Raw genomic sequence first — 14,610 nt, 5'->3', positions numbered from 1 at the left:
TTAAGATTCACGAGATGAAAGGGAGGAAGAGTCTTTCAACATCATCAATCCTTAGTATGTAGATACCTGTGAGAGGAACAGAGGAGTTTGCTTGGAAGCATTTTCATTATATTGGTAGTGGATACTGGTGAATCAAGTAGTTTTTTGCTTCCTAATGTACATTTTTAAAAATAATTTTGACCTAGTTGTTTAAAGTTATAATCAAGACTATGAAAGAAATCATGTAGGTATTAGAACTTTATATTTGTTAGATCATGTTTCCATGAAGAGGAAATATATATAGACACAGATAGAATTTATTTATTGTAAAAGACAATTCCTAAAATACAGTGTGTGTAAATCATACTCTTCTGTCAACTCTCATATCTTCTCTGATGCTCCATCTGAATTTCTAATCGTGGGGCAGTGCACTAACACTGAAGGGAGGGTTGTCTGGTGCTGCTTCTGCCGGTAACTACCCATATGACTTCATACAGAAGTCACTGAACTTTTGCATTCTTCTTTTTCCTGACCAGTACGTGCAGGGGTTATAACAGGTGATCTTGGTGGTCCTTCCTATACTGAGAAATGATTACCAGCTAGCACTGGTCTTTCTGTCCCTCTTCTCGATAGCTTACATTATGTAACAATTAGTTAATTAGTTTCTTTCAGCCTGTTAACATACTGCAAAGCTCTTAATGATAGAAGAAGAAAGATTGCAGTTCTATTCTCTGTGCTATTCACTTTTGTCTTTAAATCATTTAACATTTCTTAGCTTTAAATTCTAAAAAGTATGGAGGTTTGAATGACTAATATCTCCTTCCAACTCAAAATGAATCCTTTTTTTTTTTAAAGGAAAAAAATCTGTTGATAATGAAATAATTACACTTTTATATTTGGTTTTTAATTTTAGATTGTTAATACTTTGTTAATGCTCTATAAATTTTGTTTATCTATTGTCCCCAGAATCAAATCAAGTGCTCTTTATTATATTTGACACTTGTTTCAGTTTATTATTTTGTGTTCTTTCATTTTCTGCTTTAGTGTGTTTACTTTGTTCTTTTTTTTTTTTAATTCTAGGTTCCTCCTTTAATTCCAAAGACTGATTCAGATCCTGAACATTGTCGAGTTTCAGCTCAACTTGATGATACTGTGAGTTAATTTTTATTTTGGTAGCAGTCAGTTGGAATTCAAATCATACTTTGCAGATCTTTTTAACTTTTTAATGAAGTATAATATGTGTATGTTATTAATGTACTCATATTTTAAACATTAAGTTTGATGAATTCTTACAAACTGAACATACCCAAATAACCAGCACTATAAACAAGAACGTTGCCAGTACCCCAGAAAGCCCCTAGTGCTCTCTTCCTGTCACTGTCCGCTTCCCTGCCAAGGATAATCACTATCCTGACTTCTGCCCTGCTTTTATACTTTATGTAGATGAAACTTTAAGGCATGTGCTCCTTTCAGTCTGGCTTTTTTTGTTCAGCATTGTGGTAGTCTTCCATGTTGTTCTGTGTGATTGTGGTTTCTTCATTCTTGTGGCCTTACAGTACCCCATTTTGTAAATATAATACAATTTATTTGCCATGTTATGAACAGTACTCCTATAAACATTTGGGTGCATATCTTTTGATTAAATAAATATGTACACATTTCTCTCTGTACCCAGAAATGGAATTGCTTGGTCAGAGGTTACAAATATATTCAATTTTAATAGATACTCTCAAATAGTTTTCCACACTCTTTGTACCACTTACATTACCATCAGCAATGCATGAGAATTTCAGAGGTTCACAGCCTGCCAGAATTCAATATGTTTATGTCACGTCTTTTTAATTTTAGCCATTCTGGTTGTTGTATCTCATATGGATTTACATTTCTCTGATGACTGTTAAAATTGTGAACCTCTTTTCATAAGTCTATTGTCCATTTGAGTGTCCTGTCTTATATGTCTAGTCCTTTCCCCCATTTTTCTGTTGGCTTGGCTGACTGTCTTTGTCTTTGATTAGTAAGAGTACATTGTATAATCTGAGTATCGGTTATTTGTCAGATACAAGTATTTGTCTCTTGTAAGTATCTTCCACTTTGTGTGCTTTTATTCTCTGTGTAGGATCTGTGTCTACTGCAGGGTCACATAGATGTTCTCCTATGCTTTTCTTCAAACATCGTTTTCCTTTACCATGCCAAAACTTAGATTTGCCATTCATCAGAATTAATTGTTGTGTGTAGAATGATGTAGGAGTCCAGTTGACCTAAGCACTATTTACTGAGAAGGCCTGCTTTCCCCAGTGTGTGTTTCTCCCTTGTTACAAGTTAAATTATTTTATATATTTGAGTCTGTGCTTTATATTCTGTCCTATTATGCAGATTTATTTTAAAGTTATAATTATCCCCCTTCAGTTTCTCATTGGATTTCTTTACAGTAAATTGTCTTAAACAAAGATAATATTTTTGTTTTTTCAAGAATGTTTATTATGTGTTGTACTGTTATAATATCCATAACATTATACCTTTAGTAAGTGTTATAATTTATTAGAATTCTTATGTGGCACTAAACTTATGAATATACTTGATCAGAGAATAGAGCAGTATTGAGAGCAGATAAGCCATGAACTTTTGATATGTAAAGAGAAGGCACACTTAAGAAAGTGTTTACAGCACAGTGAAAAGTGAATGACTCTTGCTGTTTTCTCAGTATTCACATTACAACACTGAGGAGGAAATAGAAGAGAGTAGCTTAGTGATCAAAGAATTATAAAATTACTAGCAATTATGCAGTTTTGTTGCAGTTCTAGATCTGCACCTTTCTGGTTTTTATCTGTATATTTCCACATCAAAGGATTCTCATTGTCTTTCTTTACTTTTTATATCATAAGTGAATATTCCCATGATGAAAGTGTACAAAATTTTACTTGTTAAAAATTAAAAGAAAATTCTAGTAATTTAGTCGACTTTTGTAATGTCAGCTGTGTACTGGATTTTATTTCAGGTTCTTTATTTTGAGAATACCTAAAATGTACAACTCACTAACAAAGCAAAGCAAAATGTTCTGTGTAGATTTTATTTTGTTCTAGTGAATAAAAAGAAATGTTGAGAATATTTTGTCCTTTTGAAAAAGCTGCTCCATAGAATAGGCAGAGGGGCTAGCTAGCATGTATTACAAACTAACAGAGACGCTACTAAAAGATCCCAAATCCTAAGGTCATCATGAATCCAGTTGGAGAAGGTTTTTTCAGTGCAGCTTTGGAGTTTACTCATCATTGTAGATTTGTTGAATTCTGTTTTCTGTCCAAACAGATGTTAAAAGTATTTTTTGCTAAATTAGAATAAAAAGTCAGTTATAAAAGCTATAGTATAACTTGTTCTCCAACCTGTAAATAGTAGTAATCATTTGGTAAAAGCAACAAAATTAGCCATTCACAAGAGATAGATAACTCAAATAAATATATCTCATTTCTTCCCATTATTTTCTCAGGTGGATGATAATATTCCACTTAGGGTAATGCTGCTTCTCATGGATGAAGTATTCGACTTAAAAGAGAGAAATCAGTGGTTGCGAAGGAATATCAAAAACCTACTTCAACAACTTATAAGAGCTACATATGGTGATACTATTAATAGGTACCACTTTTTTAAAAAAACAAAAAACTACTTAGAGCTGATCTTACTTAGCTTTTAAAGTTTTACTTTTAGAAGTAGATTGCCCAAACTTTTGTAGGGGAATTTCTTTCTGTGGGCCTTTGAAGAAGGTTATTGAAGCATTCTATTGCTCTCAGAGATAATCTACACACAAATTAAGTTGCTTACTCCATGAAAGAAGTAATGTTTCTTTATCTGATTTACCTTCTAAAATCTTGACCATACTCATTTAAATTTCTTTACTTTCAGAAAAATAGTTGACCATGTTGATTGGATGACCTCACCGGAGCAAGTAGCTGACTTAGTGAAACGTTTCAGGTATATCTTAAGACAAAGTCACTTCCTGCAGGTAGCACAGAGTTGAACATTGTTATCACTAACTTTTATCACGTTCCCTTTCTTTCTGGCCATAACATTGGTTTTAATCATCACTGATGACCAAAAAGACTTGTAAAAATTATAATAAACATTTATCCCTTGCACCTATTAATCTTTGTTTTCTTCAGAACCAGAATAGAAAAAAAATTGTAAATGAAAAAGCTTTTAGATCTTAGGCTACATTTGAAAAAGCTTTTAGATCTTAGGCTACATTTTATCACAGTAATGTGGCTTTAAAATAATTGAAGTACTAGTATATACATGGCATGGTCATATAATCAGATTACCTAGTTTTGGAGATTAATTTTTCTCAGTTGTAGTTGCTAACTTTGATTTTAAGTGAGATATTTTAGAAATTTGTTTGTCTCTGACCATGGTCTAAATTTTTATTTAGACCCTTTTATTTATTTTTATTTAGGATCTTTTATTTAGAGGTTTTATTTAGAACCTCTGAAAAGGTTCAAATTAAGAGCAGTGATACTCCAATTCATATATCGATTCTCCAAAAATATTCTCAGCTCCTTCGCTGTGTCTAGCCCTCTTAACTGGTGACTGAGAGGTAAGATTCAGTCCCTTCAAGGAATGCATGGCACAGCAGAGAAATAACATCTTTTCTAACACTGAGAGATAAGCAGAACACAAATATGCATGGCATCATGTCCTTTGAAGTAACAGAAACAAGAAGGCAACTATCAATAGTGTACAATATTTATTTGGCACCATCCAACTACTTTACTTGGAGAAGGCAATGGCACCCCACTCCAGTACTCTTGCCTGGAAAATCCCATGGACGGAGGAGCCTGGAAGGCTGCAGTCCATGGGGTCGCTAAGAGTCGGACACGACTAAGCGACTTCCCTTTCACTTTTCACTTTCATGCATTGGAGAAGGAAATGGCAACCCACTCTAGTGTTCTTGCCTGGAGAATCCCAGGGCCGGGGGAGCCTGATGGGCTTCCGTCTTTGGGGTCGCACAGAGTCAGACATGACTGAAGCGACTTAGCAGCAGCAGCAGCAGCAACTACTTTACTATGGCCAGTTTCTGATTTTATCCTCCTTTATGAGATAGGGTTTTTTGTTTCCATTTTGTTACAAAAAAATTGAGAATTTGAGAAGTTCAGCAGCTTGCCCAAAGGCTCGTGTGCTAGAAAGTTGGGGAAACAAGTTTCTCTAATCTGAAGCTGAGTTTCTCATCACTCTACCATATTGTTTCTAAAAGCTGGACTGCCTTCCCTGGCATGTTCATTCTGTTTCAGGGTGTGTAAATGTTGTTCCTCTGGAGGGCACATTGGAATCACTTGAACAGCTTTAAAAAGTACTGATCCTTAGGTCGCATTTGCAGAGTCTGACTTAATGCATCTGGTGGAAGGCCTGGACATTGAGTGTTTAAAACTCCCAGGTGTTTCTAATGGGCAGTCAGTTAAGAACTGTTCTGCGCAGGCTCTCTCTGAGACCAGATCCCCAGGTAGAAGCTTAGTTATTGTGCTTAATTCCTCTCTTTGGCTTGAAGAACTAGGGAACAGTAATCAGCACACTGTAAAGTAAAGAAGAATGGATTATATAGGTGAAAGAAACGTTGTAATCAACACAGCTATAAGATATGGATGCAGTTACTCCAGGGCATACTTTTGTTATTTTTTTCTTGTGTAAACCCTGCACTTAGTTACTATCTGTTGAATATCACACCTATATAGAATTTCAGAAATGTTTCCTTTTTCTGTTTGCATTTATGTTTTCTGTAGAAAATTGGAATAATTTTACCAACTTGTATCATTAGAAAATGAAAATGTTTACAAAATTTATTTAATCTTCTTAAACAGAGATGCCTTTTGGCCAAATGGCATTTTAGCCGAGACTGTCCCGTGCAGAGATAAAGGTATTCGAATGAGAACAAGAGTCGCAGGAAAAACTAAATTACTTTCAATTATGCCAGGTAAGTGAACATTTTTAGCATAAATCTCAATTTGTACTTCCGAATTTATGGCATGCAATAAGCATGCCAAATTTAGCTGCCTTTTGACTATAATAACATCAGTTTGATGGCTTATATACCAGGAGGCATTGTGCTAGTTATTTCTCATATATGTTTAATCTTCATAACAATATTGGAGAAGAAAATGGCAACCCACTCCAGTACTCTTGCCTGGAAAATGCCATGGATGGAGGAGCCTGGTAGGCTACAGTCCATGGGGTCACAAAGAGTCGGACACAACTGAGCGACTTCACTTTCTTTCTTTCTATAGCTCCTTTTGGAGAAGGAAATGACAACCCACTCCAGTGTTCTTGCCTGGAGAATCCCATGGACAGAGGGGCCTGGTGTGCTATGGTCTATGGGGTTGCAAAGAGTCAGACACGACTAAGCAACTAACACACACACACGCACACACACACACACACACACACACACACACTAATATAACAATATTATAAAGCCTAGGAAGCTGTTAACATCACAGATTTAAATATGAGGGAAAAAATCAGCTCAAAGGGGTTAAGTGTAAATACCCAAGGTAGATTCCCTGGTATCTACCTTGGAATAGATGGTAAAGAATCTGCCTGCAATGCAGGAGACTGGGGTTCGATCCCTGGATCAGGAAGATCCCTTGGAGAAGACAATGGCCACCTACTCCAGTATTCGTGCCTGGAGCATTCCATAGACAGGAGAGCCTGGTGTGCTATAGTTACTCCATGGGGAATTCTATGGACAGAGGAGCCTGGTGGGCTATAGTCCACAGGGTTCCAAAGAGTTGGACACGACTGAGCAACTAAAACACACACACCTGAGGTTTAAGGAGTGAGTATTGGAAGTCTAACTTAGCTCTGAGTTCTTGAAACCACTGTATTCAACCACTTCAATAGAAATAATACTTTTAACCACTTCACTTTGCTGTCTTGAAACATTTTAAGAATAAAGTTGAGGATAAAGTCTGTGACAGATGAAAGTGAAAGTCACTCAGTCGTGTCTGATTGTTTGTGACCCCGTGGACTATACAGTCCCTGGAATTCTCCAGGCCAGAATACTGGAATGGGTAGCCTTTCCCTTCTCCAAGGGATGTCCCCAACCCAGGGATCGAACCCAGGTCTCCTGCATTGCAGGTGGATTCTTTACCAGCTGAGCCACAAGAGAAGCCCAAGAATACGGGAATGGGTAGCCTTTCCCTTCTCCAGGGGATCTCTCCAACCCAGGAATCAAACAAAGGTCTCCTGAATTGCAGGCAGATTCTTTACCAACTGAGCTATCAGGGAAGCCCATGACAGATGAAAGGGCTAATAATAAAGTATAATGAAGTATGAGGTTTTCAGAAAGAATATTTGTTCTGTTTAAAAGAACAAACACGTTTTTTCAAAGAATCCCTTTGAAACATGCTTAATCTCTGCTAAAACATGATCCTAAAGAAAGTATACATGGTGGCATTCTTTTGATGTAATTTGAATTATTTTAGAGCTCTACTATCTCACTAACTTAGATTTACTTTGTCCATTTGTCTTCTCTCAGTAAGAGAAGTTTTGTTTAGTTGAGTGGTTGATTTCTCCTGTGGTGATAAATGTCTTTTAAAATACCTAGATATCTCTTCTCCACATTTTAATTATGGATGTAGGGAATAGAAAAATATTTAAGTTTTCAATATCATCTATTTCTTTTCCTATAATTTTATTTTTCTTTAAATTTTCATTATAGATTTTAATCAACTTTCTCTTCTGTCCATTAAATTGGATATTTGCCACATGGCTTTTTATTCCACTCTATAGACTGTACTTTTGCATTTGGAGATAAAAAGCAAGTTACAGAAATAACATTTTAGAAAAATAAAGAGAAACAGTAGCCTAGGATATTCATATACTTTTAGAATAGACCGGATGGTGCTTTAGATGTACTCAGTTATGGAGTAGAAAGAAATCTTAGTGCATTTATACAGTAAATATTTATTAAGAGCATTTCATGAGCCAGACACTATTCTTTACACTGATCGTTGCCTCCTTAGAGTTTACATTCTACTAGGGGGACACAGAAGACATACAAAAGAAATAGATGAAGCACAGTATATTGGATAGTGCTAAGAGCCAAGGAGACAAATAGTGCAGGAAAATGGAAGTGACAGGTGAGTTGCAGTTGTGAGTGGATGACACTTACATGAAGACTTGAAGGAAGTGAGGAAAGATATAAAAATAAGTATTTTTATATGTACAGAATTCCTCACCTGTTTTTTAGTGAATTTAAAAACTATTTGCTTAAAATTATATTGTACCCTAGTTAGAAACATACTTTTTGGGAGTTGCATGTTTCTTTTGAAAGCAATAAAGTGTTGTTTTGGGGGCCCTATTTATAAATAATTAAGAATGATCCTACATGATGTTCCCATACTCAGGTGTCTCTAGTAACTTCATGTTGCCTGTGAGTGAACTCCAAGTGTGCTCACCCTGCCAGTTGGAGCACTGTCAGTTTTCCATTCTTTTCACCACTTTCTTTTACAGGAATCCTAAAACGGAGCCAAATTGTTCCACCCCATTTGTTTCTATGTTTTCCCCACTTGGTGCTCATTTCTTTATTCATGTTCTTAAATCATTTATCTGTTTGTACCAATCAGATCCTGCCAATGCACTTAGTGTGTTGCAAGTTTTTTTAAATCAAAGATCAAGTTTCCACATTTCTTTGTAGTATTTCTCATTGTGCATTTGATGGAGAATATTTTTATAGCGTTTTAGAGTTTATAGATCACTTTTCACTTTATCTCATCAAAGCTTTATCAATTCTCACAGTAATAATGATATTGGTTATTATAAATTCCCATTTTACAGATGAGGAAAGAAACCCAGGGTGGGTGAGTTATATAGGTATTAAGGGACAGGGCTTCCCAGATAGCTCAGTGGTAAATAATCTGCCTGCCAATGCAGGAAAGACAGGAGACGTGGGTTCTATCCCTGTACTGGGAATATCCCATAGAGGTGGAAATGGCAACCCACTCAAGTATTCTTGCCTGGAAAATCCCAGAGACAGAGGAGCCTGGTGGTCTGCCATCCGTGGGGTCACAAAGAGTCGGACACAGCTGAGTGACATTAGGGACAAGATTATAACACTTAATTTGGGGTTTCTGAGTCTGGGTCCTGCTTTCTCTGTTGTTGTATTGTCTCCCAATACCACACAAGTGCGTCCATACTTTTGATGTATGTAAGTTTTAAGTCAGTTATTAAATTTATATTAAGGTCATTCACTGAATACTGGCTATTTATCAGTCACTCAAATGTGTACTTTACATGTTTTAACTTAGAATATTTTTGTATTTCCTTTGAATAATGAATTCTGTTTATTTCCCCTCCCCTTATTTAGATGAACTTAAGCACATTATTGGAGCTGAGACAACACGGAAAGGTATTCTTCGTGTTTTTGAAATGTTTCAGCACAACCAGTTAAATAGGAGAATGGTTTATGTCTTTTTGGAAGGCTTTTTGGAAACCTTATTTCCACAGTATAAATTCCGTGAACTTTTCAACAAACTGCATTCACGGTCAAAGCAGATGCAAAAATATAAACAGAAACTTCAAACTACTCAAGCGCCTTCTTTACAGAAAAGGTGACACTCCAATCTCTGAAACTGGTGTTCATTTTGTCCAGGACTAATGGTATGGACGGATCTTCTGGGGCTTAACTCATATACTGTTGTCTGCACCGGTCTTTTAGTGTCTCAGAATAGATTATTAATACATCCATATGACTGCCATTCTTCTCATCATTGTCTATAATCCAGCCACTTGTACCAAGAGAGATTTCTGTGTCTTAAATGATTTGGTGCATATTTTTGCAACACTGAGAGGATACTGCCTACAGCTCAAGCAAGAATGACATTGGTCTTTTCCGTTTCAAACTAATCAGCATTCTCCAGCAATGACAAAGTGCCAGAGTGTATATATGAGAGCTAAGGAAAGCACAAAACAATGGTTCACAGACAAATTGGCTAATTTGTTTAACAGTGGGAAACCGTGCAATGTACTGTTTGGAGGGGTTTGTTTTGCATAATGGTTTTATATATCTTTGTCGGAATTTTGATATAGTGTAGATTAGCCAGGTGAATGATCTTTGAAACATCTGTTTCAGGTCTAGGGAAAATGACAGAATGCCCTTAAAGTATGAAGTGACATATCCAAATTACACTTTTGTTTTCATGACATAAAAACCTAATGTAAAATAAAACCAGTCACAACCAAAGTTTGATTGGATTTGTTATTCATTGGTAGAAAACAGATTTTTAAGTAATTCTTCTATGTCTTAAGGGCTCTATTTTGCTCTTATGGTACTCATAATTAAGTTTTATTTTGGCATTCTGTGTGCAAAAAGAAGCATATGGTGGCTCTTAAGTTTTGAAGTTATTACAGCTTTCTTTAAGAGATTACTGATTATATAATAGGGGCTAGAATTTGTTGAAGGAACTGCCAAATACTTCTTAAAATATGGAAATTTAAAAAAAGTACTCCTGAAAGTTACTCTATGATAATTTTAAATTGTGTGATCTAGACATACGTTAGGTGATTGCAAAAATAGCAAATCGAAGGATTAAATGAGCTTATAAGTCATATGTAAACGTACAAATTCCTAACTCTATTACAGTGTACATATATGAAAAGAAATAATGAAAACAGAACTATAATATTTTTTAAAATATGCTTTTATTTATATTTTGCATAATGTAAAATTCTACTAAATAAAGCAAGTTGGCAAAACCCCTCGGTGTATACATTTAAGTCCCTAAAATAATTTTATACCAACAACAAAATACCTTTTCCAGTTTTGGAGCTTCTGCATTTCCTTTCGTTTTCTCAGTCTCCATTTGTCCATCTTGGAAGTCTTCATATGTTTTATATGCAGGATTTCTGCATAGTTTAACTTCCACTGACTAAGTGTTTGGGTGTCTCAGCGTTTTTTGTTTTAAAAATATTTAACACTAAAACCTTATAATAGTGAAGCTATTTATCAGACCACTGAGCCAAGATGCTGGTGTTAAAAGAACTTCCGGGTGCTTAGGATAAAGGGACAGAGTATTGGTATCCCAGTTGTTTGGGAGTTTTAAGATTGGGACAAGATGTTATTGTCTTGTTCTTGCTGAGATCCTACTTATGAAGCAAAGCCTGATAGAATAAAGCCTTCCTCTAAAGCTTTATGATAATGATCATATTTATTAATACTGCTGTTATGCATACTCATAGTTTGCATATATTCAGCCTGTGTTGCATGTCTTCAGAATTACATAAATCCCTTTCATTTAAACTTCCAAATGAGAAAAGATCTTTATTGACTCTGGTGGAAGAAATAATATTTCTTCTCAATGTATCTTCCTGCCCCAGGCTTTAGAAGAAACATGTGAAACATGTCTGTAGGAAGCATCAGCATGGCCGTAAGTGCAATGATTTTCAGATACACCCCTGCCCATTTCCAGTATATTTTTGACATAAGTAAATACTAAGAGTAAACAGAAGAATTCATGTAAGAGTCTACTGTGTACATGTGAAAAAGCATTTCTAGATAATGTGAGGAACGCTGGCCATCAACCAGGGAAAGGTCATGCAGTATTGCAGATTTTCATGAAGCCCTGCAAGACAACTGCAGTCATACCAAAAACTAGTAGAGTAAGTGGGTTTTTAAAATAATTTTTGTTTTAAAAGAGTTTATATTTCAAAAGCAGAAATGTCAAATGGTAGTCTATGTAAACGGTTGTGCATCTTCTCTTTGCACATCTCTGTTTTACATCAGAGAAAGCTGTGGTCATGCTAAAATTAGATATACTTTTTGAGTGATTTGGTCGAGCTGTGTGTAAAATATTTAACCCATAAGTCAAGTACAGTGTACTATGTTTAATGAAGTTACTACATTTAATGCATTTATTGCATATATGAATATATACAGGAAGAGGTTTTATGTCTTCTGATATTTGATTTTTGAATGTGTTTTTAAGTCAGTGGTGCCTTTAGGCAAGAACCTTCAAAATTAATCATTCTTTATTTGAGTTTTTCTGGTTTTTCAGGTAACATAAACTATTTAGAAACCATCACTGCTAACTTACAGTTCATTCCTCTAAAAAATTGATTGTATGATTTAAATATAATACTAAGATGGGCATTTCCTGTGATTAGGGTTTTCTGAATAGTTGCTGAAAACAATTGTGCCATTGACCAATGGATGCACTTGGTTAGCCTTAATTTTTATTTTAAAAAACATTTAAAACTTTCTTGAATATAGCAGTTCCTTCATTTTAAGTTTCTGCTCTAGGTGTTTGGAAAAAAATCAAACAGTTAAGTGCTACTAGAAAGTGTACCAATTTTTAAAAAATTAAGAACAATATAAAATTTCACAATCTAAAATTTTAATTTGTGCAATATTTTCATTTAATGCATGTGTATTTGAGTAATTGTAAAATAAATGAATTTTTAATGTTTTGAGATCTAGTTAAACTGTCTTCTTAACCCAACAACTTAACATTCCGTTGTTGCTGCATCCTTTTATTTAAGGACTTGTTTTAAAAGTCGTTTTGTCACTCCTTGTAAAATTCTTTTGTTATTAGTAAATTTTGCTTATAGGAGCATGGCTCCTGTATTACAAGGGAAAAATATAAAGAGCACATTTTAGGATTACATTGTTTAAAGATAACTTGTGCATATCATTGTACAATAAGTGTCAACTGTGTGCCTAACTATTCTATCAATACTTCTTTAACAAAGAAGAAACAGCAATCAGAATGTCAGTTATTTTTATTGAACTAAAAAGATTTAAAATTTTATTTGGTTTGCATTATGTTTTGTCCATTAGAAAATACTAATAAAGTATTAACAAAACTTTTTGTTGAATTTTATTTCATAGTGATATATTTTTATTACTTTTAAAAAGTGCTTGTTCAGTTGTCTTGCCTTTAGTGTCTGTGTGTATTTTCCTTTCTTTTCAATTTGGAAATCAAGCAACTCAAGTTCCAGGTTGATGGATAAACTACTGGGTGATTACTGACTTACTACAACAAACTGAATTTACTTTTTGCTTTCATGGGGCAAGTAATTTACTACCTCAGCGTTAAAGAAACTTCATTCTTCCCTACATACAAAATTATAATTTTCCCATAAAGAGAAAGACCTATAAGTAATCTGTTAACAATTTTTATTTGACCTCATTTTAAATTCATAATATGCCTGCTATTACGAGGTTTCAGTTTTAAAGGCAATAGATTCAGTACTGTGCAATGTAACTCTGCCTCATTGGTCATGGTATTTGCAGCCATCTTCATCTGGATCCACAGACTTCTCAGACATCAGTGTGATTACTCCTTCCCTAACAGGGGCAGTCATATTGTTTCTCGAAATACTTACTGTAAAATATACCCCTTTAAGACCCCTTTAAGATGTTCATGAAGAAATAATTTTATACTTTGATGTAACGTACACAAATCTATATACTATCCAAAACCCTGAAATCTTCCTTCACAATTCAAATGATTGTATCAAAGTTTCTAAAAAGTTATATAATAAAGAACTCTGTTTAACTTTGTTTTTCTAACTTCCCAAACTTAGTTAACTATAGAATCTTTTCTTATAAATATCTATGAATGGGTTTCCCACGTGGCTTAGATGGTAAAGAATCTGCCTGCAGTGCAGGTGACCCGGGTTCGATCCTTCGGTCGGGAAGATCCGCTGCAGAAGGGAATGGCTACCCACTCCAGTATTCTTGCCTGGAGAATTCCATGGACAGAGGGGCCTGGTGGGCTACAGTCCATGGCGTTTCAGAGAGTCGGACATGACTGGGCAACTAAGACTTCCACTTCAGGGGAGAAGAAAACAAAGTGAAGCCTTGTTCAATTAGGAAATAGAAACTTGAGACAAAACCAATGGATTTAGGACACAGTGTTATGGGGGGTTTTGTTTTTGTTTTTCTGGGTTTTTTTAAACGGATCATTCCAATGCAGAGTTCAGTGTTTGAAAGAAAGGAGAATTTGAAAAATCATGGCACATAGTGAAGTTGAATTTGCCTCTGGGTACCAGAATAATGAATTCAGTGAGGGATAATAGAATATTGTCTCATGAGGAGGAGGAAAGGTACTTGCCAAGGATCTTGCTGATACAATTTAAGAGTGAAATGTTAGTTGCTGAGTCACATCCAACTCTTTGCAACCCAGTGGACTCTTTGTAAGCCAGCCAGGCTCCTCTGTCCATGGAATTCTCCAGGCAAGAACATTGGAGTGGGCAGCCAGAGGATCTTCCCGACCCAGGGGTTGAACCCAGATTTCCTGCATTGCAGGCAGATTCTTTACCATTTGAGCCACCTGGGAAGCCCGATCAAAGAGTTGTTTAGCTGCTCATTCGTGTCTGACTGCGACCCCATGGACTGCAGCATACCAGGCTTCTCTGTCCTTTACTATCTCCCAGAGCTTGCTCAAACACATCCATCGAGTCAGTGATGCCATCCAACCATCTCATCCTCTGTTGTCCCCTTCTCCTGCTTTCAATCTTTACCAGCATCAGGGTCTTTTCCAATGAGCTTTTTGCGTCAGGTGGCCAAAGTACTGGAGCTTCAGCATCAGTCCTTTTGATGAATATTAAGGGTTGATTTCCTTTAGGATTGACAGGTTTGATCTTGCAGTC

General features: G+C 35.6%; 1 protein-coding gene across 6 annotated transcripts in view; it reads left to right on the top strand.

The window, feature by feature from the left end:
- Nucleotides 1-12,819, top strand: part of SNX13 (sorting nexin 13) — a 146,068-nt gene extending 133,249 nt beyond the window's left edge. For all 6 annotated transcript variants that reach the window (XM_025290941.2, XM_025290939.2, XM_044946508.1 and 3 more), the window contains 5 exons: nucleotides 1,060-1,131; nucleotides 3,461-3,606; nucleotides 3,874-3,942; nucleotides 5,820-5,932; nucleotides 9,326-12,819. In XM_025290941.2, coding sequence (XP_025146726.2) covers nucleotides 1,060-1,131; nucleotides 3,461-3,606; nucleotides 3,874-3,942; nucleotides 5,820-5,932; nucleotides 9,326-9,573 — 648 coding nt within the window. In that variant the 3' untranslated portion in view covers nucleotides 9,574-12,819. The remainder of the gene's footprint in view (nucleotides 1-1,059; nucleotides 1,132-3,460; nucleotides 3,607-3,873; nucleotides 3,943-5,819; nucleotides 5,933-9,325) is intronic.
- The last annotated feature ends 1,791 nt before the right edge of the window (nucleotides 12,820-14,610 follow it).

The sequence above is a fragment of the Bubalus bubalis genome, chromosome 8 (assembly GCF_019923935.1).
Source record: "Bubalus bubalis isolate 160015118507 breed Murrah chromosome 8, NDDB_SH_1, whole genome shotgun sequence".
In the NCBI taxonomy this organism is placed as follows: Eukaryota; Metazoa; Chordata; class Mammalia; order Artiodactyla; family Bovidae; genus Bubalus; species Bubalus bubalis.
The sequence above is the reverse complement of the archived record's forward strand: the minus strand, read 5'-3'. Positions and strand labels throughout refer to the sequence as shown.